Here is a 27588-nt window from a genome sequence, read left to right as displayed (position 1 = left end):
AACTTCAGCTCAAAGGGTATGTGCAGATTGAAGTGTCAAGGAAATATTAAGTAGTGTTTTTGTGTCTGGATGTCAGTCAGTGATACTTTATAGAAAACCAAAGGAAGAAAACTATAGTGATGTTGCACCAAAACACAGCTGAACAGGCCTAATGTAGTTCTAAAGAGTTAGCATTTTAGATGACTTTTTGTATCACAGGCTAGGCTGTGACTCCAGTTTTTTCCCCTCGTGTTTCTAATGTTGCCCTTTTCCCTGTGTTTGCTGTCTTCCCCCTGTATGTCTTTGTGTGTGTGTGCATGTGTGTCTGCATCTGGGGCTGGGCACTCCTCCTTTTCTCCCACTCAGCCACCTGTTGCCATTCAGCCAGCACAGATGCAGTCCATCAGCTCATCAAGCTTGCAGTATATATTCTCTGGACCTACAGCAACTCTTTGCCTATTGTTGTATGCTCAAATCCAGGAGATTACCCTCAAGCTGTTTAGAACTAAACATTCTGAGTTTTGCTCCACTGCTCCTTCCTTGTGTTAAGAGGTCAGGGTTAATCTCTCTGGTTCCAGGACCACTACTCACCTGCTTGCCTGCCAACCTTCTGTGTGCCATGCTCCAGACCTCCAGCTTGCCTTGTCTGCCATCAGCCCTCTTCCCTACCCTGCCTGCCCACTCATCTACTCCATCTCCTGACTGCTGCCTGGCCTGTTTCTTTCACGACTCCCTCTGTACGTACCACCCACTTCCCCCTGCTCCCCCATACACTCTCTGCTTGCCCACTCAGCTAACCATTCCCCAGTTTCAGGACTTCTGCCTTCCATTCACCATCACTGCTTGCAGCCCCTTGCCCAGTTTCCCTGATCCTATTCCCAACCTAAACTACGGGTTTAAAATAAATGTGCTTTTGTTGTTTCCGTACTCCAAGTTCTGTGTCCAGCATTTGAGTTCCTGTGTTACTTGTGACATTTAATTATTATTAAATTAGTTTAAAAAATTTTTAGAAAAATGTTGTTTCAAGTTTAACACATGGTTTTTGCTCTAAAAGAAAAAATATGATTAAATATTCATAATATATAGTTGATTAATTAGTATAGTTAATAACAGCATTTATTTATTTTTCCTCATTTGGCCTCATTTTCCTAAACACCTCATTAGTGCTGCCACTGTGAGCCACAGCCAGTCTCTCGCATGGACACCACCCCCGGATCAACAATAAAACAGAGCAGGCAGATCAGGAGCTGAAGGCTGAGCACTGCTGTGTCTCTTCTGCTAACCAGTCAACCTGGAGCGCTCGGCTACCTTGGGTGGAATAGGCCCACAACTCCCTGCCCAATGTCACCTCAGGTATGTCCCCTTTCCTCTACTACCCTTTGTCAACATCCTGTACTCCCAGCACAGGCGCAAAAACTAGCCGCACTTTTAGTCCAGGCCAACATACTTCTTTGCCACAGAACCTGGAGACAAGCCTGCACCGCTCCTCCACCAAGGCCTAGAACAAGGCTAATTGCACCCTTGCTTCCAGTTACTGTCCTGGTCAAAAGGTAAGGCTCAGTTCCGGGAATCTCCCTCTTAGAGTGAAGTCCAGAAAGTTCTTTTGAAATTAAATCCATCATCGATACATGCGCTGTCTGCCTCAAGCTCCCTCCCAACTCCGCATTCATTCAACCTTCTGTGTATCCCAAGTTAAACCTGTCTCCTACCAGTGCTCTGACCCCCTGCACCTCCCCCTTCTTCGCCCAGGATGAGTGATAAACAACCCGTCTTCACAGTACAGCAGCTGCTGGATTTTCACCGTCAGGGCTGTGATCTTAATATGCCATAGCACAGGTAGCACTGGTAACATGTTTTGTTACAGCTAAACCATATGGTTGCACCAGCTACCAACAGGACACAACACAAACTGAATGCCTCGTTGCCGACAACAAGAAAAGGTTGAACACCTTAGCTGAAACTGGCTGTCGCTGCTGCCCCACTCATTGCGTGATAGGATTCCACCCTTCTCTGGTCCTCCTCTCACGTTGCAAACCTTGCATGAGCTCGCCATTGTTTTCAGTTTATTTAGGTTAACAAAAAGACAAAGACTAAACCAAAATACTTGAGGGATTAGGGTTATCATTCATTGTCCATCATGGTCTCAACAAAAAATGACTGTCCTTTCAGCAGCACACCTCACTCTCCTTCATTTACTCTCACTCTGGTGTCTGCCCTCTGACAGGCTCATATTAGATAAGGTCCGTCCTCTTGAAGCTTGACATCCACTCACAAATCTCAACCTTTTACCAAGACATTCCCTCCTCCCATCAACAAAAAAAGCTGCACTGATGAACACTGTATGAGCACGTCAAACACTTGCTAGACAATACACTTAAGAAAATTTCTACATGTGGGATTTTTTACCCAAAGGAAGTAGGAAATGTAACTGCTATTGCTCTGTATTAGGTGAGACCATTAAAAGGTTAAATTCAGTAGCAAGGAATGGAGTAGTTACTGGTGTTAAAGTGGGAGTGCTGTTAACTAGGTTTTCTGTAGCCTTAACAGAGAGAGGCAGGCCACCAACCTGAATAAGAGAAGGACAGCCTGTGGAAATGTCTGGAAGTTGTTGTTCCTGGTGATGTATGTGCCATCAACCAATGCAATTTTACCAAATATCTGCAGAAAAGAGAAGGTTATTTTAGGGATAACACTCATGTCGGGTAACATGCTTTGCCCCGACATCAATTATTACAATCATGGAACATACAAACTTTCAAATTTTCAAAAATCTGTTTTTAATTTACATGTACAATTAATTTCAATCTCACTTTTCTCTTTAAAAATCATAAAATATAGCCTCAATATTTCTACTTTTTGTGTTGCTAGGAAATACTTAGCTAAACAGGAAGGGGTTAACATCCTGACAAGTTTTGGAACTGGGAAAGAAATAAAATTTATGGATTGCTGACCATATCAAGAACATCACTGCATTCTTCTACACGATATTAATAAAACCGTCTCTCCATTGAGGGTAACATTTAGCAGTGATTAAGTTTTTCCAGCTTCCCTGTGGCTAACGTTATTTAGGTCCTCTCTGTCCTTTCCCCTCTTACTGGGGATTTTGATGCCCAAATGCACACAAATATCAAAACGTTTTAAATTACATTGTCATGGTTCTCAAGGTGAAGCTATTCATCTTTTTGTTTTTCCATGATCATTTTTGGCTCACTCTCACTATTGCTGTTTACCTACATTTTAATAATGGCAAATTAATTTAGAGCTGCAGTCAAATTCGTATGTCATAAGTGTCTACTCACTACGAGTTAACCCTCACCTTCCAGCCAATCAGAATTGAGAATGGGTATAATCTTAAACATGGTATAATGATCAATAATGGGCAGAGTGTGTGTGTGTGTGTGTGTGTGTGTGTGTGTGTGTGTGTGTGTGTGTGTGTGTGTGTGTGTGTGTGTGTGTGTATGTGTGTGTACCTGCATTCCAACCACAGCGTATATAAAGAACAGCATGAGAATGAGCAGAGCCACATAGGGAAGAGCCTGTAACAATCAATGCCACTGTCAGACAGACAGTAATTCTGAGACACAGGCTGGATGACGCTGAGTGATGATACTAACCTGAAGGGACTTGATGAAGGTCCACAGAAGGTTCCGTATCCCTTCAGAGCGATTCAAAAGCTTTACCAGGCGCATGACACGAAACAGTCTGAAGAATGTGATTGATACGCTCATATTCTCAGAAGACTTCTCAGAGAGAGAGGATAAAAGGGACGTTACACAGTGAGAACGGCTAAATTCTACCAAACTAGAATTCAAGAAGAGTGAAAGCAACTCACCGCAATGGCTTGCATGGGGTCCACTGCCTGCAGAAACAAATATTTTTTTTCTACTGCTGCCCTCTGACAAATGGCTTTAAAAAACACACTTTTGGGTAAGTACATCCACAAAGTTTTGAACCATTTTCACGCTCATGTTGCAAAGTTTGTTAGTGTCAACAAAACCACGTGATAATTTCACAAAGGAAACTTGCATGAAAAGCAGAACAATGTTTTTATGTGAGCTTGTCACACACAAGATATTCAACATGCCAATAAGTATTAGTATTAGCCATTCTTACAAGTCTAAGAACCGCAAAACACTTAAAGCTTACATTTTTTAAGTGAAGGAATACCAAAGCAAAATGTCAGATCTCAGCAGCTTCAGTCTGAACACACAGATAACAGAACTGGGCCCCGCTTCCCCATTATTGATCCTAAGAGTTAAGTGTTTTCTAAGACAATTTCTACAAATATTTTCATTTTTACACTTGATTACCAAAGCAGCCTTTGGAGCTTCTTAATGTAATTTTTTCCATGGTGCTGAAGAGAATGCTGGACATACACAAGTAACTTAGTGTATTTAACTGTCTCTAAGCCGCACTATACATTAAAAACACTCCAATCAAAACATTTTCTTGCACCTGTCTGCTGGTAGTTTCTGCAGCTCTTCCACGGCTATGTGTTCAAGCTCTTTTTAACACTGCAGGAATCCTTTCTATAATGGCAGATTTCAGCTCTCCTCAAAGGGTCTCAATGGGATTTAGGTCAGGACTCGTTGCTGGCCAGTTTAAAACAGTCCATCTTTTCCTTTCCAACCATTCTTTTGTGCTCCTGGATGTGTGCTTTGGGTCGTTGTCCTGCTGAAAGACCAAAGACCTTCGCCTCAAACCTAGTTTTCTGACCCTGGGTAAGACGTTTCGCTCTAAAATGATTTGGAAATCTTCTGATTTCATCATTCCTTTGATACATTCAGTGCTTCCAGTACCAGAGGCTGCAAAGCAGCTCCACAGCATGATAGAACCTCCACCATGTTTTACTGTAGGTAGGGTGTTCTTTTCCTTATGAGCTTTATTTCGTCGCCCATAAAAACAAACTGATGCACTGCATTCCCAAGGAGATCTCCTTTGGTTTCGTCTGTCCATAGAACATTATTCCAGAACGACTATGGCTCATCTGTTAAAGTTTTTGTAAACATTAGTTCTGCCTGTTTGTGTCTTTCCTTCCATACTGGAGCCCTACTAGGTTTAATGCGCAGCGTCTCGTACAGGCTGAAACCACCACACCAGATTGCTCCAGGTCAACCTGAAGCTCTTTAGATGATTTACGTCATGTTTTTCCACAATCTGCATCAACCTTCGCAGACTTCTCTTGTTGAGTTTCATTCTAAGCACCGTGTCCTGGAAGCGTCTTAACAGTAGTACGACTGTGAAACTAATTGATAACATTACGAGCTGTTGGAACAGAGATCTCGCAAGATCCTTGGTGATTGCCTTGTAGCCTTTGGAATTGTTCTGTTTTTTGATGATTGCATTTTGCCATTGTGAAAAAGAAACTGGAAACAATCAGCCATTTTTTATGCAGTAAAACCATTATTCATTGCTTAATTCAGGTTTTGAAGTGAATCTGATTTGATTTTTATTTTGTTTGAGGAACTAATTTAAATTTATCAAAAGGGTGTCAATAATTTTACTGTTGCCATGGTAATCCATATCTAAATCAGTATTCGATTGCATTATTATCATTATTATTTTATTATTATTATTATGCATTACCACAAAAATCCCAAATAGCCAAGAAATTTGAAATAGTGATCCAACATTATTCATTATGCATCAGCATCAATTATTATTAATTATCCTCAGACAAGGACATTTCGTCTTAGCGATAGTTCTGTGCGTCACATCTAATGCTACCAGCACTGACACTGGGACATTAGACAGTTGTTTGCCTCTGTTACTGGCGGGCTGAAGATGGCTTAGATGGATTGCATGATCATCTTGGTTTTACACTGTTTTTGGGAAAGGGGGCCCTGGCTTTTAAAAACCCTTGACAGTCCAAGCCATGTTCATGCAACATGTGAATGTCATGCAAAACTGAAGCAAGTGAATAGTTACAGCGCAGCCATGGAGACAGTAAAGTCCTCCAGAGGAGGCCAGTGCTGCCTGTGGGAGGGAAACACAATTTCAAGAAGTGATGTCAGAGAGGAAAGAAAGAGAGCATCCAGCTGGGAAGGTGTGTATGTGGCAAACCTGATGAGGGCATGAACACAGAAAGCAGAGAAGAAAAACATTTTCAGGTATACAGCATTTTCCTAAAAATACAATGTATAGACTCATACAGAAGCAATTCCTCTCAATTTTGTCCTTATTTTTCTGTGTTCGGGAGGTTTCTGGGTGTCAAGATTTGGGCAGTGTAGCACCCAGCCAATAACAGCGTGCGGGGTGGGAAGGCGGGATTCGTAGTGACCAGGTTACATTGCTGTTTCCGTCTCTCTCGTTGCAGTTTTAGTTCTCTGATTTATTGCTTTGTTCCTGCTAACACCGCTCCCTCTCTTCATTCACTCTCTAGCTTGTGTGTGTGTGTGTGTGTGTGTGTGTGTGTGTGTGTGTGTGTGTGTACTCCCACGTACACACACACACACACACAACGTGCTGTAATGCTCTCTGCCGCCTGGCACAAAGGCCATTTTAGTAGGATGAAAGAACTGTTTTTTGTTTATTAAACATTTATGGTGTTACTTTGCAGGTATTACAATACATTTGGCAATGATTGAAATGCTATTGGACTTTAAAAGCAGTATATGTGCTTTGGCAGAGGCATATTCTGAGTTCTGGTATTGGGCTGGTTTTGATTAGCCATTGTGCTGGTTTGGTCACTCATACCTGGCTATCCTGACCCACAGAGTGCCAGACTAAACTGAAGTCGCTTTGTGATACAAGCTCCCAGAACCTTTTCTTTTCATTCCAGTTTGTACAGGAAGTCACAGAAATATTTACTTCCTTTTAGATCCAATCTCAATTTAATAAAATGTTGTCAGACCAAACTATCAGCTCTTCTCCAATAATTGTTGTTGTAATCATGCTCCTCTGTCATATAGAGTAGCCTATTAAAACACCATATACCTGTGACCATCATCACAACATTTGTCCTTTAACTTTCATACCTCTACATTATTTTACATTAAAATATAGATAAGCTATCATTTTCATGTAAGGAATGTCATCATATCGGTTTGTCTTCAGGGCGCTGGCAAATATCCACCATGTGGCATGCCAACCGTGTCAACTGCCAAGACATGATTACTGCCTGTCCACCATAAACTCATTCACATCCTGAGATAAAGAAAATGACTGTCAGGGTTTGCCCCTGGAAGGAGATCTATCAAAAACTCAGCGCTGTGCTCTGTTAAAACACTGACCCCACAGCCTTGTGAGCAAGAGAACTGCAGTACCTCAAAATACATAAAAATAGCAATCAGTAGTTTCAGTGCATATATAACAATGTGTACAGAGCAGTTGTTTTGCATCTGTTTCAGTGACATTTTTCAGGTTAATCACACGTCTACGGTGTTGAAATTGTCAGTATTTTGTTGATGCTGAGGTTTTAGAGAATTGTTCTACATCCCGCCCGGACTTTTTCCAGCAACAGATCCACACTGACTTCCACTCTTTATGGATATTATAGAAAATGCTGTTGGACACTACACAAAATATTGTAGCAAATGGGTACTTTATATTTTCTTAATTCAGAGGTACTCAGCTGTAACACATATCAAAACTGCTTCACTAATTTCAACACACGCCTAAAATTTGCATAGTGAGTACTATGATGTAATATTCAAATAAATATTGAGTCAGCTCGTACAGCTACAACCTTGTCAGGGCATCATAAGTCTTCAAAGCATCATACTGAGAATACCTGCATCTGAGTACAGAAATGGCAGAGATAGTCCAGGATGTGAAGGAGTCAAAGACACTTCTACACAGGCCATCAGAAACCTAGCTTATTTGACAATCATACACGGATATGAAGAAACTGGTTTTTATGTTCCATATCGTATCCCAAATATGATCAAATCATGACATATCACATCAAATATACAGTGTTCATGAAAAGGTGCTAATTGACAGACTACCTCATGCTGATGACATGACCAGAAGTACAGTGAAGTTAAAGAAACTTAAATTTAAAATAAAATACTATAAAAATTATTATAATTATTATAAAATGTAATTAAATGATTGCCAGTCCATGTCAGGCCTTGGAAACCAAAATGGCCCTGCTTATTAAAGTTTCCATCGACTACACTATATTTATTCCGGAAACAATTACATTCAGAGTGTGCAAACTCCAGGATTTCCGGTTTATCAAGTCTATTTCTTTTTATTTGTGTATTAACTTTTACAGATGTTTCTTTTTTTGGTCCTTTAATGTGTGTGTTTTCACTTTTGTATGTTTTTTTTTTTACAATTTCTGTAGCATTTCCTTAATTTTGTTGCTGACAGTTGATTTTGTGTGTGTTTTATCCTTAGGGGCAACCATACGTAACCACTCTCTACACGAAACACATGGCGACAAACACAGACACAAGCACACACATAAAAAAAATACACGTGCGAGATACTTGGGGTTATAATTGATGATTGGCATGATTGTGGTTTAGGCTTAAAGGTAAGACTTTGTTGTAACAGGTCTGAATGTGACTGACAGCATACCAACACACAACTCACTTCAAAGCAAAGACTCATGGGGATACTGAGCAAATCTCTGTCACAAGACAGATACCAGTGTACCCAGCCTCTGCTTATATTTGATAAACTGGTATAAGCAATATAAGCAAAAAGTATCGCTCTGAAGTCTGAAACAAGACCAACAGTCATGCTAGTAGCTTTGTAAAGCTGTGGCCTGAGCTAAATGCTGACGTGTTCACAGTGACAATGCTGACATACTGATGTTTAGCATGTAATATTTACCAGGTTAGCATGCTAACATTTGATAAATAGCAGTTTATACAAAGTACAACTGCAGCTGATGGGAATGTCATTAGATTGGCAGGTTTCTAGTCAATAACCAAAATACTGGACGAAGTAAAATTTAGAAAAATCAAAGGATCAACAAAATAATTGGATTTTTTGGGGCCTTTAATACTGTATCTGTAGCAAATTTAATAGCAACAGTTGCATTTGAGATATTGCACTAAAAACAAAACATGTCAGCCCCAGGGTGGCGCTAGATAAAAAATGTCAGGAGATCACCAAAGACAATAGCATTCATCCTCTTGGGACTTAAATGTACAAAATTTCAGGGAACTCCATCCACTAGTTTTTCAGATATTTCAGTGGTGGTGGAGCCGTGCCACTAGTGTGCCGAAAAAAAGAAAGAAAGAGAGACATAATTGAAGCTATACGCAGGTATATCAGGATATGGCCTCACAAACCCCTCTGCAGGAATTTAAGGATCAATGATATTGTCTTATTTTTAAACTTTGAGCTGCTTAATTGAACCACTAATTTAATTTGACCGAACACCAGAACTTAAATGCCTTGTTTTGTGATCTACATATAAACATTTGTTATTACATATTACATAATACAGTATATAAATGTTATTGGTGTTACTAATTTTACTTTTATACTATTTGCTACCACTGGCAGAAACTGTGTTTTTGAGGACATTTTCTGAGAAAGGACATGAGCAGGTTTTAAAAAATGATGCCCACAGAAAGAAGTTAGAACACATAGAGATCTCTCATGTACAGCATTAAAATCTTGGTGGTTTAAGATGAAGATAACAAGTAGAAAATTTCAAAAAGATATGGAACACAGTATCTACAGAACTGTGATAAAATATGATCAGAAAATAAGTTTTTTTTTCGCCATGCATAAAATAGAGGAAAACGAACAATTCACATATTGCATTTAGTTTATATATACGAGATAAACCACTGAGCAATAGAATGTCAGCCTTATTTGATTTTTGGGATGCAGCATATCTTCAGAAATCCATCACTTAGCTTGAGCATCCTTCATAAGTTCTTAGTAACTACTAGGTAGTCATTTACCTAATCACATTGTACCATTAATGGATAACTACACCCTAAAATCAGCTAGAAGCCCCTCCTCCAGCTCATTTAAAGAATGCAGCAGAGGACTGAGGGAGTAATGACTGTTGGGGACGTGGCTTCGTGGCTACATAGTGTGTGACGTGTAATAAATAATTAGTAAAAACTCTTCTCTACATAAGAACTACTGATTAAGGATAGATTGGGTTAAGCAACCAGTAAATTATTAATTAATTATGAAAATAAATTATCATAATTAATTATAGATAGGCTTAGTGTTAAGCCAATGCAGTGTCCCCAAATGTGTAATAAGTAATAAGTGTGTGTGAGTGTTTGTGTGTGAGTGTGTGAAGGAGACAAAAAAGAATAAGAGAGAGAGACAGTGAGAGAGTTAGAGCAAGGCATGGTACTCACATCAATTTCGCTCAGCATCACGTCCACAACACTTCCAATGACGATGACAAAGTCAAAGACATTCCAGGGGTCTCCAAAATAACCCTTTGAGAAAACAAGAGAAGTGTGGATGTGTATGTGTCTTGGGATGTCGCCATGATGAAAGTTCATTCTTGTACCTCTTCTCTCATAAAAGCATATTTATATACATAGGCGTCCCTGTATATAAAACATATTCAGATTATATACTCTATTATGGCTGAATTCCTAACCACTGAAATGTGGCAGGCACAGTTTTCCTTCCAAAAGGAGGGACTGTGAGTTTGTACAGATCATTGTGCGTGACATATCAGGCAATCTCACTTCTCACGGGAAAATACCCTTTAAGGCGATCAATCTCTCTGACATAATTTGCTCTCCCAACTTTCTCTATATATGCTCGAGACAAGGAATAGGAAAGCATATTCATTTGTCACACTGTTCAACTTCCTACAGTTGACACAACTCTATTTTTTTTTGACGGTGCAATGACCAGCTCCAGCAGTGCTCTGACACTTAAGTATTTTCCAGACCTTGAAAAGGGCTTTGCCCAGCATTGTGGTACAGCGGCAGCACTTCTAAGTGTCCAACTTTTCCCCCGCAGTGTGGTTGCAGCGCTCTGCGGTGTGGTGGTAAGAATTTAGTGTCCCCCCAACTCTGCACCAACCTCATCAAAACCAACATGCTGTACTCTTTTCTGCCATCAGATGTCACACGGACGCTCCCTCATCACTGCTATAAAGTATGTGGATTTCTCACTGTATTTCATATTATACGGGGACTGCGCCGGATAAATAATCCTAATCTGTTACGCAGGGTTTCAGATATTTAGCCAAAGATCTATTAAACATGGTTAACACAGTGCCACAATTCAGAAACAAATTAAACACAGTGTACGCTACAGTTAGGAAGACTTCCCTGTGCAGCTAAGGCTAATGCTACCAATAGTCTGCCATACTGTAAACTGTGTATGTGACGGCTTTACAGCTAATCCACTCAGAAAGTAGACACACACAAATGATGTAAGATCCGCCTTCTTGAAGCATGGCAACCAATCAAAACTGACATATGACAATCAGTGACTGGCAGACAAACACATGCACATACACTGTGGCAGCACAGCACTAAGCATGAGCAGGCTCATGTATGCACATGTACTTTTATGCAAAAAGAGGTAAACACACAAAAGTATGCACGTGTACATGAATAACTCTTCAAAATTGATAGTGTGTGTTGTGTGTGTTTTGCTGTAAATGTAAATGTCTTTAATTGAACACGGAAGGTTTCTCCCCATCAAAGTTGAATTATTTTCAGTAAATTGACTGCCTCTGAATCACAGTCGGCCCTTACAGAATTTATCTGGAAAATACAGGGATATGTTGGGTTGTGCCTAACCTTGGCTTTGAAGGCCATGAGTTTAAGGATCATCTCCACAGTGAAGAGCACAGTGAAAATCACGTTCAGCATGTCAGACAAGTGAGTAACATGGTCTGACTGGTTGCAGTGCTGTGGGTTAAAGAGGTACAGATTGACAGCTGCATGAATATAAAGCGAGACACAGTGATTGTACTTGTATGTTAGTTCTCAGCTTGAAATTAGGACGGTTACAAGATGAGCGGCAAAAGGCTCAGCAGAGTCCAGACCAGGACCACAAGACTGTCAGCTTTTTCTCAGTCTGTTAAGGCCTGTTCACACATTCAGACTCCACGTATCATTCATTAATCATACATTCCACTTTACTCAACAAGGACTACTAAATGCTACCTGCATTTTTTGGTCTTTGTACTTGTTTTTCTGTTTTTATTCTATATCTGTCCTTATTATGTACACCGTGGCATTGAAGGAACACAATTTCGTTTGCCTGCATACTGAATATTACATATGAACAGAATGACAATACCTTGAATCTTCGAGATTCATTTTAGAGGTGCACCAAAGCATATACTACACATCTGGCAGAGGGAATGATGTCACTATTGTAACTCTTCTGAAAAGATTTAAACCTCCCGGATATAGCATTTACAAAATTCTGATGTTGGTTCTCCCTGTGAAAAGTCTTTTCTTCTACTTTTTATAATTGGGTAAAAACTTTCAAACCTGGCAGAAAATATCAGAGAGAAGGTGGATACCAGGTTAGAAAATTAATATTGTGACTGTTTACATTCCAGTGTAGTGCCAGGCATTACACTTAGCTGCTGTTTAGCATTACCTGCTGTGCTTCATTTGACAAACGACCTCACACAAACTATGCACACCTATGCTTTGAGTGTAAAACCACACCAGTGCACCAGTTTTGATTGGGGTTTTTAAATTTTCTACACAAAAGCTCATCCTATTATGATCATTTAATAGATGCTATTATATAAAATATCAATCATGATATGTTATTTTTAAGTAAGTACATTTTAATCAGCGATTAAAAAGGACAGAGTGAAATCTTACATTTAATTCTCTCTACTCTTTCACTCTATCAGCAACGTGCTGAATTGCTGCCACACCAAAATGTTGCTCCCCAACATGGGACAGACAGACAGGGATTGTGTCAAATGCATGTGTGACGTGTGTTGTATTCATACCTGCATTCCCAGACACATGGTGTTGAGCATAATCAGGAGGAACATAAGGTACTCAAAGTAGCAGGAGGTCACAATGTACCACACCTGATACTGGTACGGGTTCTTGGGAATATAACATCGCAGTGGCCGGGCCTTAAGAGCATACTGCACACACTGGCGCTGAAGGGGTTAAAAAAGGAGGTGGAGGGAGATGCAGGGCTTATACAAAGTAAACGTGATAAATTAGGATTTCAAGCAGGATGGCTTTTTGAGGCTGACAGCAACAACAGACAGTTTTAGAGTACAACAAAGTCTAACACTGATATATTAAAATAAACTAATCCATCAGAAACCACACTCCCTTTATTTGAAGAGCAGCTCCAACCACCACTCAGGTTCAAGTGGTGGTGTATGTTTTGATGTTCACAAGGGTCATGTCCCTGGAGTTTTTCCAGTAGGCTGGTAGCCCAACAAGTGTCATGGAGAAAAACTTCTAATTAGTGCACACAAATAATAAATAATCTCATAATAAAAGACTGAGCACACAAAATTATTTAATTTGTGCCAAATTAATAATTGGTGAGCATGAATTAATAGAACATAAAATTGAACAGCAATTGACATTTTAAAAATATGTTTAAGGGTCAAAGAAAACTCACAGTGTCCAAGTGGCAAACAGGCAACAAGCTAAATGGGGAATATATCTGTGCTTAAAAAATGTAATTAATTAATTTTTTAAAAAGTGCTTCATTTGATTAGAACAATAGTTTAACAACTGTAGCCGCTTTATTGCACTGCAGTAGGCTAAACAGTGCTACGCTGTATGTGCACGTTCAATACATGCAAATGAAAAAACATGGTGCATTCATACAGCAAGAAGAAGACCTCTTTTGTTTGTTGTATTTAGCTGAACAATATGTGTGCAACAGCATAACAATAATGGGACCAGGCATGGGGAATACAGTACATTCATACAGTACACTAAACAAGTGTTCAGTTTGCTTCTCTAGCACATGTGCACTCAGCGCACATGTAATGCATTTTAATTTTGGGATGCAGACAGACGTCCGCACAGGGGTCTGCGCAGACCTTTGTGGACTTGTGGCAAATTATGAAATTTACATCACATGGACCCAGATGGCCACGCAGACACAGAAACCATGTACTACTGCTGCCTCAGCCTATACACAGAATATAGGTGGCACCAGCCTAATGAGTGATAAAGATACCAGCTGACATCACATTTCTGCAAATGTATATTCTCCTTGTCCAGTAGGTGTTTTGATAAACTGCTTGTACTATCACCCTGGCATACAAGGGTTTTATTGTACTTGTGGCATCAAGCATTGTCATTGCAACTCAAATAAAATATGGAAGCTTTAGACCAGAGGCCGTGGCCTCAAGTTGCATTGCTGCCTTTTCAGTGTGTGTGTGTGTGTCTGTGTCTGTGTGTGTGTGTTTTGGCATACTTGGTTTTTGTCCAGCTCACAGTTCTTATACTCCTGCTCTCCTTGCTCCTGGAAGGTAACAATGACGAAGCCCACAAATATGTTCATCATGAAGAAGGCAATAAGGATGAGGTAGATGATGTAGAAGATCGAGATGGCCACCCGGTTGTTGTACACTGGGCCTTTGTCCTCTAAGTTTGAATCAATGGCTTTATATAGTATCCTAGGTAAATAAATAAAAAAGACATGCCCCAAGTACACACAGACACACACATACGCACAAATACACAGTCACACAAGATGATTGTGGATTTCTCCCACAATAGTGACTAAAGTACGTATACAGTGGAGAAATTAATGAATTTTAAGCTGTCAATGCTAAAATAAATAGAATGCATAGAATGACTCACTTTGGCCATCCTTCAAAGGTAGAAATAGTGAAGAGAGTCAGCATGCCATTGAGGATGTTGTCAAAGTTTAGTTCTGAGTTGGTCCACTCCCTCTTATGGACCTCCATTTCATGAAGCGCTCCTTCCTGGTACTTTATATACCAACCTCTGAACAACAGAGTGGGAGGCAAAGACAGACAGGTGAGATGCAGTGCCACAGTCAAGATCATCTTATGAAGTCCAAATAAAGACCAGCGGGCTCAGTTTTGTCCCAAGGGGCAGATTCTGGTCAAGTCAATGAGAGAGAGCAACCTGCCTAACTCCCTTATATGTACAGCTCACATTACTCACAATAAAAGCCTGGCATTGTTTTGATGAAGTTTGATGTAAAAACTATAGGTTTGGTCAAGTAAGAAATATAAATTGTATGTTTGAAAGTTTGTTCCTGACTTTGGAAACAATTTGACATCATAAACTTAGTCAAAGTCCACTTACGTTTTCCAGAGCTGTCAACCACATATTACAGGTTTCTTCAGTCGATAGAGTTTGCTCATTTGTCATCACATGACCTAAATATGGAACTGAAGCCCTTGATAACAGGTACTTGTATATGGAGTGAAATCGTAACCCCTGTCTCTGTTCAAAGATGGGGTTTTTTCCATTCTGCTAATTCTGCCTCCTCCCGTCCTCTCTCCTCCGTTCTCCAGCCTGTGACCTGGAGACAGATGAAGATCTGCTATCATTGATCAAGTTCCAGTTCCTGAAATTTGTTATGGAGAAGGACTGAGAAAAAAGGAGACTACCAAAGGAGCACTGAATGAGGAACCACTGGTGTATCCTATACTGTACATATAAATTTTAAGGTTTTTGCCAGGCAGCAACACCCCTTTGATCAGAACCCGTGTAATGATGGTAAGCTAATCTGTAGGCTTTGTAATACTGTAGGCAAAATACTAGTAGAAAAACAGGAATGGCAGTGACTCTCATGTAATTCATATTTTTTCATAAAATATCAAATATTGTGTGTTCATGAATGAATCATGAAAATATTTTTCCATAATTATTTTATTGATTCTTCATAAGCCAAAAAGTTTTTCTTTTCTTCTTCTTTTCTTAATTTCCATTTCAAGGTCATCTTAGTTCTTTCAGAAAAATATACAGCTGCAGTCCAATACAGCTTCACCGTCCCTCTTATGGGTGTTATTATAGTCCTAGAATATCAGACTGAGGCTGAAAAGGATGTCAGCCTGACTATACCTGTTGTAGATTTTATTTAGAATATTTATAGCTTTATTTCTATGCCTTTATTTCTCCCTCACATCTGTTCTGTTAGATCAGTAAAAGTAATTTGTGTTATTTCTATCAGTTACATTCTGACACCTGATGCTGCATATGTCTATGTTAAGTTTTTAAGCAGCAGTGATAAGGTGCCAGGTGTTCTTCTTTATTTTAAAATGTTACTGAGTTATTTCTAAACAATTTACAGTACAGATATGGTGTGTTATGAGTATTTGCCACCTCTTCAAAATGACACCGGGAATGAGGACACAAGTGAGGAAAGCGAGGCGCCATTCTCGCCAAATGGAAAGCACCTTTAGTCTCTGGTCCAGGGTCCTGGGTGTTTTGCTGATGTAGAAGTCCTCACGGCTGTCACACATGATGTCACACACTACTTCAGTCTTTCTCTGTCACATGATGACAACTGAGCAAACTCCATCTGTTGATGAAGACCTGAGATGCGGTCAAAAGCACTGGAACAAGCTAGTAAGTCTAATGAAATTGACTAATTATTTTGTCAACTGTGCTTTATTTACTGCATTTTTTTAAATTCCAAATTAAAATCATTTTGAATTACTTTTGCCTTTGAATAATTTTGCACAGAAAATACAGAGAGCAGAGGTTAAGTTTAACAGTTTAAATCAACACCAGCATCAGAAAGAGCAAAAAACTGCGCACAGGGCTTTCAAAATCTAAAAAACAAGCGAGAGCAGTTCTACACAGAATCACTGTTCTACTAAACACAACAAAGTCCTTACTTGCATTTTTCCTCAGTCATTTTGTCAGGATCTGTGCAGGCAAAGAACTTGCCCTGGGAAGGCGACAAAAGTGACTGTCTTTATGAAAAGTTAGGTAGACAAAGGTCATTTACATTACATTATAAAGTGTTGAGCAACCGTATGTCACTTTGTTTCCTTCTCTTCTCACTTTGAAAAGTTGGACTCCAATGCAGGCAAACATGAAGTCCAGTAGCATGGTGACTAGTACAATATTTCCAATGGTCTTGACAGCAACAAACACACACTGGACTACGTGCTACAAAGACAGAGATATAACAAATAGATGATGAATCAGGTCAATATTAGGTCATTTGTAAAAGTGGAAGTCTACTAATATACATCTAATACCTTGAGTCCCTTGGCTCTGTTGATGGCTCTCAGAGGCCGGAGTACCCTTAACACCCTGAGAATTTTCACTACTGAGATGGCACTGGATCTACATACAAACACAGACACACCACATTCACTGATACATTGGTTTCACTCTATAGCAAAATGTTGTTTAGTCTAATGATGTGATAACTCAACAAGATAAAGAACAGATTGGTTTGCACAAGACAGAAGGTCAGTCAGTAAGAAGTGATGAGGTACATTTCTAGACTCTACTTACTCCATGCCCATTGAGAGGAGAGACACACTGACCACCAGAAGATCCAAGATGTTGAAAGAGTTCCTGCAGAAAGACCCTTTATGAAGAATGGCACCATATGTTGTCATCTGAAAAAGAATACTCGTTATCACATTATGAACACCATAACTGTACTAAAGAACAAGTTCCTGCCGTAGCTATAACATATAGCTTATAGACAAACAGAAAAGGAGAATCACATACCAAAAATTCTTCTTATTATTGTTATTATTATTGTATCTCAAAACTATTAACATTGCCTTCGAAATGATGAAAGGTTGTCTTAAGTGTTCAGAAAATTTGCTTGCATTTGAACTGAAAGTAAGGAATGAAAAAGGTCAAAATGTATCTAAAAAGGACAGAAATGTATTAATTGACCAAGAAAAAGTCTTGAATAAGAATAAAACTAAAAATTACAATCTCTGCCAAAATCAGCAGTGCCAGAGATGTGGATGGCTGCATTTGTGGGCATTTTTGTGTTATTTTGTGTGTTTTGTCTTTTATTTTGTGAAACTGGAGCACTCATCTTATACAACAAAGTGGAACTACTTCGCCTCAAGGAACTCAGGCTCAGTTATTCATTTGTCAACCTGGATTGTACCCCACTGGAGATTCTACGCTACACTGCCGGTCCAGTGAAATACCACAGACAGTGGCCAGTCTGTTTCTGGTCAGTGTCCAGTAGATCATCAACAAAATGGATGAGGTAAGACTAAGGGCAACATTCCACTCCATAGATTGTTTTGTGATAGGTTTAAAGGACATATCCTGATCAAAGAGAACTCAGAGATTCCTAACAGTGGTGCTGGAGGCCAGGGCAATGCCACCTAGAATTTGTATATCATTAGATAATGTGTTCTGAGGTGTTGGGGGCCAAGCAGAATAAATTCATTTTTTTCTGAGTTTAACAACAGAAAGTTGCTGGTCATCCTGGTCTTTATGTCCTTAAAGCAAGCTTGAAGTTTAGCTGACTGATTGGTTTCATCAGGCTTTACTGACAAATACAATGGGGTATCATCTGCACAGCAATGGAAATTTATGGAGTGTTTCCTAGTAATACTGCCTATAGAAAGCATATATACGGTGAATAGAACTGCTCCAAGCACAGAACCTTGTGGAACTCCGTGACTAACTTTTAAGTATATGGAGGATTTATCATTAACGTGCACAAACTGAAATTGATCTGATAAATAGGATCTAAACCAGCTTAGAGCGGTTCCTTTTATGCCAATTAAATGTTTCAGTCTCTGTAATAGGATATGATGGTCAATGGTATCAAATGCAGCACTAAGGTCTAACAAGACAAGTACAGAGACATGTCCTTTGTCCAATGCAGTAAGAAAGTCATTTGTAACTTTCACCAGTGCTGTCTCTGTGCTATGATGCTCTATAAATCCTGACTGAAAATCCTGAAATAAACTATTATCATGTAAAAAGTCCCACAACTGGTTGGCGACAGCTTTCTTAAGGATCTTAGAGAGAAAGGGAAGGTTAGATATGGGTCTATAGTTGGCTAAAACAGAGAGGTTTAATTACAGCTGTTTTAAAGGACTACAGTACACAGCCTGTTAATAAAGACATAATTATTATATCTAGTAAAGAGTTGCTAACTAAGGGTAAAACTTTCTTAAGCAGCTTAGTTGGGATGGGGAAACCCGTTTTCCATGACGGATGTGTAAGACTAAGAACCAGGATTTCCAATTAGTTATAATCGAGTTTAAGTTTAGGGTTGTTTATTTGGCTTGAGTTAAAAATGGCTGCAACTCCACCTCCTCGGCCGTGCCTCAAGGAATGTGAGTATTGGTATTACTGGAGGGAGTGGATTCATTTATGCTAACATATTCATCATGACAAAGCCAGGTTTCATTGAGACTAAATAAATCAATATAATGATCTGATATGAGATCATTTACTCATACAGCTTTGGATTGGAGTGATCTAATGTATAAGAGTCCACATTTAATTCTCCTATTTTGTTGTACTTCTGCAGTTGTGGTCTTTTTTTTTTATTCGGTTTCTGTGTCCCACTCCATTTCTGTTTATGAGTTAATTAATTTAGTGGGTCGAGGGGCAGACACAGTCTCTATGGGGGTTTGGGTGGGCTGACTGCTGTAATGGAAGCACAGAGAAAGCGTGTAAGACTGCAACTCTGCCCCCCTGGTCTCAACTCTGGGTTGTCATGGTTTAGGTGTGCTAATAAACTCAGTCAGATTTCTAGATATGAGATCTGCTCCATCCAAAGCGGGATGTATGTCGTCTCTCCTAATCAGACCAGGTCTTATTGTCAATTGAATGATGACATGTCATCACTGGTCAGATTAGGCAGGGGCCCAGAGAAAAATACGGAGTCTGACATTTTCTTTGCATATGTACACACCAACTCATCATTAATTTTTGTAACTTCCAATTGGGGTAATCGGGTGTCGTTACCGTCGATGTGAATAACAATCTTACTATATGTATGTTTATCCTTAGCCAGCAGTATCAAATAGGATTCAATGTCGCCCGCCCCGGCCCCAGGAATACATTTGACTATGGTCGCTGGTGTCGCTACCTTCTTTTTGAAACATGAACTGGTCGGTGGTGAACCATGGGCTTCTGTTTGGGGCTACACTTCTTGTTATGGACAGTCCCCCAGGTGCCCTCGCTTCCCGGCTGCTTGGGAGAGAGTCGGAGCTACTGGGGGATGGCTAACTACCGCGACTAACGATTTCGTTTCTGTGGTGCGGAGCCATGCTTCCAATTCACTGAGTCTCACTTCCATCATTGCAAATAAACTACATTTATTACATGTACGATTATCGCTAAAGGAGGCAGAGTTTTAACTAAACATGAGACACACCAAGCAAAAGAGAGCAGGAGAGTGAGAAGGAGAGAGAGAAGCCATCACTAACTGCTAAGCTAAAGTAGCTGGCCGATCTGAATAGCGTGTAAACAACTGTGAAGTACTGAGAATAATCACTAAAAGAAGGAGAGAGCTAAGGGTGCTTAAGCAGAACTAGTGTAAGTTTAAATGTACAGCGGGTAATTAACTGCTGTAATGAAGAGAATAGCAAAACTAACTGGGTAGAAGCACAGCAGTTAAACTCGCTACCAGTCAAGCAAATGCCGGAAACAGGAAATGACACAATACACTTACATCAGCACGTCAGCACGTCAACCTCTGTCTGTCCAATATTATCCAATAGTATTCAGGAAAATTCTTTTTTATTACCATCAAATTCCTAACAGTCAGTGCAGTGTTTTGGGTTCCAGTGATTTCTTTGGTTGTTGAACAAAGACTTCATTACATTATTAGAAACATGTGAGTGACAAACAAAAGAAAACCCAACATGAGGTGTCTCTAAAAGGTGTTCCACAACGAATCTCCAGAATAGGTCCAGTGCCCACTGGTGTAAATTCTCCAAGTCTGTGGGACTTTATTGGAGGGTGAACAACATTCTTCCAAAAGAATAGGTTCAGTTGGGTTGAGATGCAGTGATCAAACCCTTCAGTGAGCCCTCATGACCTGTATGGAAGCATGTGGATAAACCATATTTCTCCACAACCCTTCCGGTTTCTTCTTTAATTTCTCACCCATCTGTATCAACATTATTACCTTGAGCACAATTTCTGCCGTGAAGACCGAAGTGAAGACTATATCAGCATAGGCCAACACCTAAAAATGTCACATCATTTGTAATATTAATAATAATTTAATACATATACTAAGTGCCGAAAATGAGAATTTTGCAATCACAATGTAACTTAAACATTTCAGTGACTTTGGGGTCGGCATGCACTTTGTCACCTGGTTCCTGAAAGACATGGGGTCGATGGGATCCTCAGCAGCTAAAGAAATAGATGACAGCAGGATGAAGAGGAGGATGATGTTGGTGAAGGTAGTTGCATTGATAATACGATGGCAGAGCTTCCGGAACCTGAAATGGTTAAAAGACATATTCATTCTCTTAAAAATGACATTGTTGAAAGAACTTGTTAAATGCCTCCAGCGGGCCATATTAAACTGTGGCAAAACATTTTTCCAGACCATGTAGTCTGTACTACATGGAGTATGTGATCCGGTTGTTGGTAGACACCTTCATTTTCAACTTCCCCAAGGGTACCATCATGAAGCAAGAGCCATGCAGAGATCCAAAGTTTTCAGAAACTGCATTAAGAGCTCAAAAAGGCAAATCTGTGCAACCTCACCACTACCAGCTCACACACATACCAGGGAGTATAGTGGGGGACAACTGACTCCACTCCATCTGCCAGTAACTTCTGAGAACCTACACTTGCAGAAGGCTTAGCATAATTGTTTTCCATCAGAAGTCGATCACCTTCAGGCCAGCGGTACCACCAACTAGCCTTCTGCTTAACCTTTCACCTGACCTGAACAGAACCACACACTTCATCCAGGTGGGGGCCGCTTACATCATAGCACTGACCTTGACCCTTAAACCATCCATCCAATTGAAATAGGCCGTGGCAACCACTTATCAAGGACAGAGAAAGGAGAAGGGGGGTATCATATTTAAATGTATGACAAACGATGAAGTTTACTACTGTATTACTACTAGCAATAATACTACGCCTGGTTTAACTACTAGCACATGACCACATTTGGAAAGATTTCATAAGATATTACCTCCCTGGATTACATGACAGGATGATTGTGGATCTACAACTACCCAGTCCACAATGGCCTCTTTGATCACCCAGACCATCCCTGGACCAGACAACACAATGAGGACAGAGAAAGTAAGTGTGGGAGATCACACCTACTATATGTGCACCCAGTGTCCCGGACCATCAGTCTTCCTGCACTGGCAGACTAAGGACTCTGATGGCCTTTCATATAAAAGAAAAGGGAAAACCTTCATCTATTCTCCCTATTTCTCTTCTTTGTGCTTTTTTTCCCCCTTCTTACCTCATATGCAGCCACACAAGGATTCGCCAATCAGCATTTAGAATCTTTATTACTAAAGGGTTTTCTCAAGGGTGCATTTGCTCAGTATAGACTATAATCTTTCTCACAAGATATGTTTGACTGTTCACTACGGACTATAACTTTCATCTGTGGTGTTATTTGACTGCTGAGATAATAACGGCAATGGCAATTTTACCTATATAGCTATTTTCATAGACTAAATGTACATTTCATTGAAAGACGAAATATAAAAATAACAATGGCATAACAATGAGAAAATAGGTAACATAAATATGGTGGTAAGTATATCTTTGGAGTTTTGGCAGGAGCAACATGATCAATGATCTGAGACACGACATTAGAGAAATTGTCCACCATGATCACTTGATGGCAAGATGGGTAATGTAAACATTGAAAATGTATTAATAAATTTATTTCACCTGTATTAGTGTTAATGTAACATTTGTTAATGCTTCTGTCAGCATTCATCTGTTGAAAGGAGCATAGTTTGACATTTAAATTATCTACTGAATTAATAATTTTCTGCTTTTTCAGAATGTTAAGCGAAATCTATATTTATACCACTAGTAATTACAATGCCCAAGCCACTTTCATTCTTGCTCGTTGAAGGATTTTGCAATGTTTGATTTAAGAGTCTAATGACAGAGGGTGTTGTATGCTGTACAGATTGTTAAGGCCCTCGATGTAAATTTATGACTTGTGATATTGTACTATAAATAAAAATTGTCTTGACTAGATTTTTTCATTACTATCAACACCAACAATCACCACCATCGTACTTGTTCTGAGGTCCAAAGATAAAAAACGAGCTGGCTTCTGGCATCGGCACCGCTTCTTCCTTCAACTGCAGATCTGCCATTGGACGAGGTCTGGGGCTTTCTGGGATCTCAGGGTCCTCCTCCTCATCATCACCTAGCCAACAGAAAGAGGAACAGATTACCAGAGGCCCTTTCTTACCTCTGAGTTTGGAATAGTCTGATTAACAATACACTAAGGAGGCATTAGGATTTACCAGGAAAGTCTGCTGGAGGGAAAGGGTCTTTGATCTCATTGACATTGGACTCAAACTCGTCAATTTTGAGCTGCATATTTGAAAATGAAGCAGTTAAGATGTAAGGAAGAGAAAAAAATATATAATTATAGTGATTGTTATTATAAGAATATTATAATATTTATTTACATGGTCAATGAATGCTATTGTATGCCTCACCTTGGCAGTAGTAGGGATGCCCTCTAGGCCCTTGGCCCTTTGCTCAGCCAACTTCTTTGCCAGATTTGCTTTCTCCTCTGACGCCTTGTCAGGCATGTTAGCCCTATTAATCAGACATGACAGCTGAATCAGATCTGAGCTAGTATGTATAAAACGTCTAAGATTTGGTCTCATTGTTCGGGGATGACTGCAGTGACTACTTACTGTTGGAAAATAAAGATTACAATTATTTCTACCCACAAGGCTCTACCTCAAGCACCTAAATCAGCCAACGGCAGGCCCCTAAAGGTGATGTGTCATGACGGTTTCATCACACCTTCATCTGCAGTGCACACCTTTGACTGTGGTCATGTTTAGGAATACCCATCATTCATTATGTCCATATATATAATTATATATATATATATATATATATATATATAAATATATATATATATACTTCAGTATATTGTAGCATGCAAGAGGAAAGCAAATTGAAGTTATAATTATTTTGACAATGCTACAATGTTATTTAGGATATTATTCATAAAGAGTAGGATTAACTAGGCACAATATTATTTTTGTATGTTTTTTAGTGAAATACATATTCATTCATTTCTGAGAACATAGGGGTTTATTGTTAAGTTTATATATTTAGAATCTGTTTAATTTGTTATTTCTGTGTTTTGCTATTTTCTTTTTTTGTTATTTCTTTTGTCTTTCAAACTCACCAGAGTTCTTGTATTTCACAGCTCAGCTTAGACAGTAAAATATGTATTTCAGATTTATTCATAAGAATCGCACTAATGTGACCATTTGATTGTATTCAGTCTGAATTCACCGTGTCATTAACTTTCTCCTGTTGCTTTTTTTAGTGTGTCCAATTGGGATATACCTTTTATCTTTTACCAGCTTGTCCTCATATACTGTATGTCCAAAATATATAATGTGTAGCTACTGCCTCTGCTGAGGAGGCCTCTGAAGGTTTCTTAAATAAAATGGGAACTCAGATCAAATCTTGATATTTAGAAATGTTTATGCATAGCACTCATGCCTAGTTTTGAGAATAAGAGTAAAATAACATCATTCTTATAATTTTGATGCACTTAAGAACTGTAAAGCTGTTCTGGACAGCTTTACAAATACATACTGTTCCTGGTTAAAACAGGACTTGACATGGTAGACAGATATGCTCAGAGAAAAAAAACCTGGTTAATACATAATATCTCCATTTAAAGAGCACTTTTCAAAATACAGTTAAGTGCGTCATATAAAAACAAGGAATAAAAGGAATAAAAACATGAACCTAAAACAAGATAAAAAAATTAAAACAATGACAACAAATACTATCAGTTGAGAAAAAGCCATGGCATAAAAGTGAGTTTTAAGGAGAAATCAGGCTCACAGGGAGCTAGTATATCACAGATATAGGCAGAGGCCAGACCCTTCCATGCCTTAAAAACAAGCAGTAAAATCTTAAAATCAATTCTAAAACTCACAGGTAAGTGAAAGGAAGCAAGGATTGGTCTGATGTGGTTGCTCCTCTTAAAACATGTTAAAAGCCTGGCAGCAGTGTCTGTATCAAGTGTAGTCTTTGGATGTTCTGCCTGTTGCAACAGGCCAGTCTGGAGGATAAAAAAGCATGGATGACCTTTTTCATCTGCATATGAAAGGAATAACATGATCTCCGTTATATAAAGCAGGATTGCAAAACTTTAGTGACATGTCTGTCAAAGGTCAACTCGGAGTCCTAACACCTAGATTACAGGCCTATGTTTTTAATATTATTTGATAAGACACCCAGACTAGATGAGAGATTGATTACGCTGCTGCTAATTATTTTTGATTTGGAGTTATTCAAGGGGAAAATATTGGACATCCAGAGCTTAATTTCATCAAGGCAGGAAATAAAAGATGACACATCAGTAGTATAAGCGTGGGCACGATACTGGGCCCACTGCAGATGGATCATCACTGGTTAGTATCAGCAAGAGTTGGCTTTTTTATTCAAATTAATTAGGTATACATGATACAGGTTAAAAGGCAAAATAACAGCAAAATAAAGAGAATCCTTCTGATGCAAACATATTTCTCCCAGTAATCCCGATTCAACTTGATTGGTTGAAACCACAGTCCAAAAATAACTGGATGTGCGGTGGAAAATTTTACCCCCCCCCGAAAAATGTTGCCATATTGGATAATTTTCCACTTAATTCAGCGGCTTTAGGATAAATTATGTGGAAAAAATAAGCTTGGATGGGTTGACAAAATTTTGGCCTAGTTTGTCGCAGTGTGGACATTTTCTTTTATTTCAATATTTAAATTATTTTCTGGCTATTAATAATGTCCAACAATGCAAAGGCAGGTGGGCACATCTGATTGACCAAGCTGGTCAACCAACCAGATGTGCCCATCTGTTTCTAGCTGTCAGACCAGCTAGTAGCAACAAGACTAATGTAGATGACCAATTTGCCAAAAATAGTATTGATTCAGTGCTCTAAAATCCGCTCAGCCAGAGGAAGTTATCAGAAAAGCTCACAGTGAAAAATCCGGGACCAGACCAGCTGAAGGACTTGAATATTAAACAGCGTTCTGGACGTGATCAAGGAATATGCTACATTCAGAGTTTTGCTAATCAGTGGTAACAACACATCCAAAGATCAGCTGTTACACACACAAAGTCCAGGTTCATACAGTGAAAGTGTTTGGAGTAAAGTAGCCGCCATCTTACCTGCATCAGAGCTGTCTGAAAAAAATATTTCAGAAACTAAACGTTTACTTCTGTTTGCACCGGGATAGTTTCTTCTGTCCTGTCAAGTTTATAACTACAGTTGTTAGTTTCACTGCTTATTGTAGTGTCGGCTGCTTCGGTTCCGGCTCTGTGTCTCAAGCTCTGTTCTTTTCCCCACTCCACTATGTTTGTGCACATGGCTATGCACTGCAGTGTGTTTTTGTAGTTTCCATTCAACTAATTAAATGTTATTTAACAAGGATGAATTATTATAAACAACAACAATAATAATAATTATTATAATTAATGCTGCTTCCTTATAAGATAACATTTACCCCCTAATGGCAGCCAAAACATGCATTGATTGTTTTTGTATTGTGTTTAAGTTGTAAAGTGAAAGCAGTTGCTAAGTGGGCACCAAAAGATACTTTTTTAAACTTTTAAAAACTGCTAGCCACCAGCAGCTGGCTCTCTGCTACATTGTACATTACATACTCACGGCCAAAATACACAGAGCTACCTACCTAGGACAATAACCCTACCTAATGGAAAAGTCATGCCAAGACACTGGATTTTCACATTACCCAGTAGTAAAAACAATAGAAAATCAATATGTGGCGGTCAATGTTGATATTATGGTGGGCAGCCACAAATAAATCAGTGTATGGGAAACACAAACTGTTCTCATTTAAAATTTCCACGCTTCAGCTCTGCACTGCTAAAATCTATATTTTGATGTGAAATTTCCCTTTAAACATTTGGGCTAATGAATCATGTCTACAAATTATAAGACATTCATCAAATTTCTAGAAATGCTGTTAATGTGAAGTGAGGATAGTAATGAGTACCAACAGCTATGTGGTGACGCTCACAGAACTGGCCTGTTAAGTGTGGAAGCACTACACAAAAAAATCATTAGTTGTGGGGAAAGTTGGAGGGATTGTGGTTATGATGCATACCATATAACCGAAATGTGCCTTGTTTGATTCCAGCCAGACACCTTTGTTGCATGTCAGTGGAGTGCTGTGAAGCCTGGAACAATTCATCTTCCTTACTACAATAATAAGATGATGGATGAATCTGGATGGAAGACTTACCTGAGCGCTTTCTTGCGTTTTTTCTCCTCTGCTTTCTCCTTCTGGGCTAATGTCAGAGACTCAGCCTCTGCCAGATTATCAACAGCAATGGCCAGGAAGACATTTAGAAGGATGACTGAATGACAGGTGAGTTAAAGATTATGACAGTGTTTTGAACTGAACTGCTCTTGTCAGGGTTGGAGTTCAGTGTTTGTTAAAGATAAACACTCACACACACACACACACACACACACACACACACACACACACACACAAACACACACACACACACACAC

The 27588-nt window shown here is 39.3% G+C and overlaps 1 protein-coding gene and 1 long non-coding RNA gene across 2 annotated transcripts in view; one reads left to right on the top strand and one right to left on the bottom strand.

Annotated features, from left to right (window-relative positions):
* The window catches only part of LOC120807109 (dihydropyridine-sensitive L-type skeletal muscle calcium channel subunit alpha-1-like), a 92835-nt gene that overhangs the window by 36144 nt on the left and 29103 nt on the right, over positions 1-27588 (bottom strand). The window contains exons 14-33 of the mRNA XM_040158804.1: positions 27314-27428; positions 23507-23609; positions 23309-23378; positions 23076-23208; positions 21154-21283; positions 20962-21021; positions 17346-17452; positions 17084-17171; positions 16884-16991; positions 16715-16767; positions 14700-14846; positions 14311-14512; positions 12863-13021; positions 11682-11792; positions 10269-10352; positions 5908-5955; positions 3812-3838; positions 3594-3719; positions 3450-3515; positions 2546-2637 (exon numbers count right to left, since the gene is read on the bottom strand). Coding sequence (XP_040014738.1) covers positions 2546-2637; positions 3450-3515; positions 3594-3719; positions 3812-3838; positions 5908-5955; positions 10269-10352; positions 11682-11792; positions 12863-13021; positions 14311-14512; positions 14700-14846; positions 16715-16767; positions 16884-16991; positions 17084-17171; positions 17346-17452; positions 20962-21021; positions 21154-21283; positions 23076-23208; positions 23309-23378; positions 23507-23609; positions 27314-27428 — 2029 coding nt within the window. The remainder of the gene's footprint in view (positions 1-2545; positions 2638-3449; positions 3516-3593; positions 3720-3811; positions 3839-5907; positions 5956-10268; positions 10353-11681; positions 11793-12862; positions 13022-14310; positions 14513-14699; positions 14847-16714; positions 16768-16883; positions 16992-17083; positions 17172-17345; positions 17453-20961; positions 21022-21153; positions 21284-23075; positions 23209-23308; positions 23379-23506; positions 23610-27313; positions 27429-27588) is intronic.
* Positions 455-1503, top strand: LOC120807513. Its single transcript, XR_005709836.1, has 3 exons — positions 455-716; positions 1144-1332; positions 1440-1503. It is a non-coding gene; the product is annotated as an uncharacterized LOC120807513 (long non-coding RNA).

Source organism: Xiphias gladius, chromosome 21, assembly GCF_016859285.1.
Source record: "Xiphias gladius isolate SHS-SW01 ecotype Sanya breed wild chromosome 21, ASM1685928v1, whole genome shotgun sequence".
Classification (NCBI taxonomy): domain Eukaryota; kingdom Metazoa; phylum Chordata; class Actinopteri; order Istiophoriformes; family Xiphiidae; genus Xiphias; species Xiphias gladius.
Note: the sequence above shows the minus strand (reverse complement) of the source record. Positions and strands in the feature narration are given on the sequence as shown.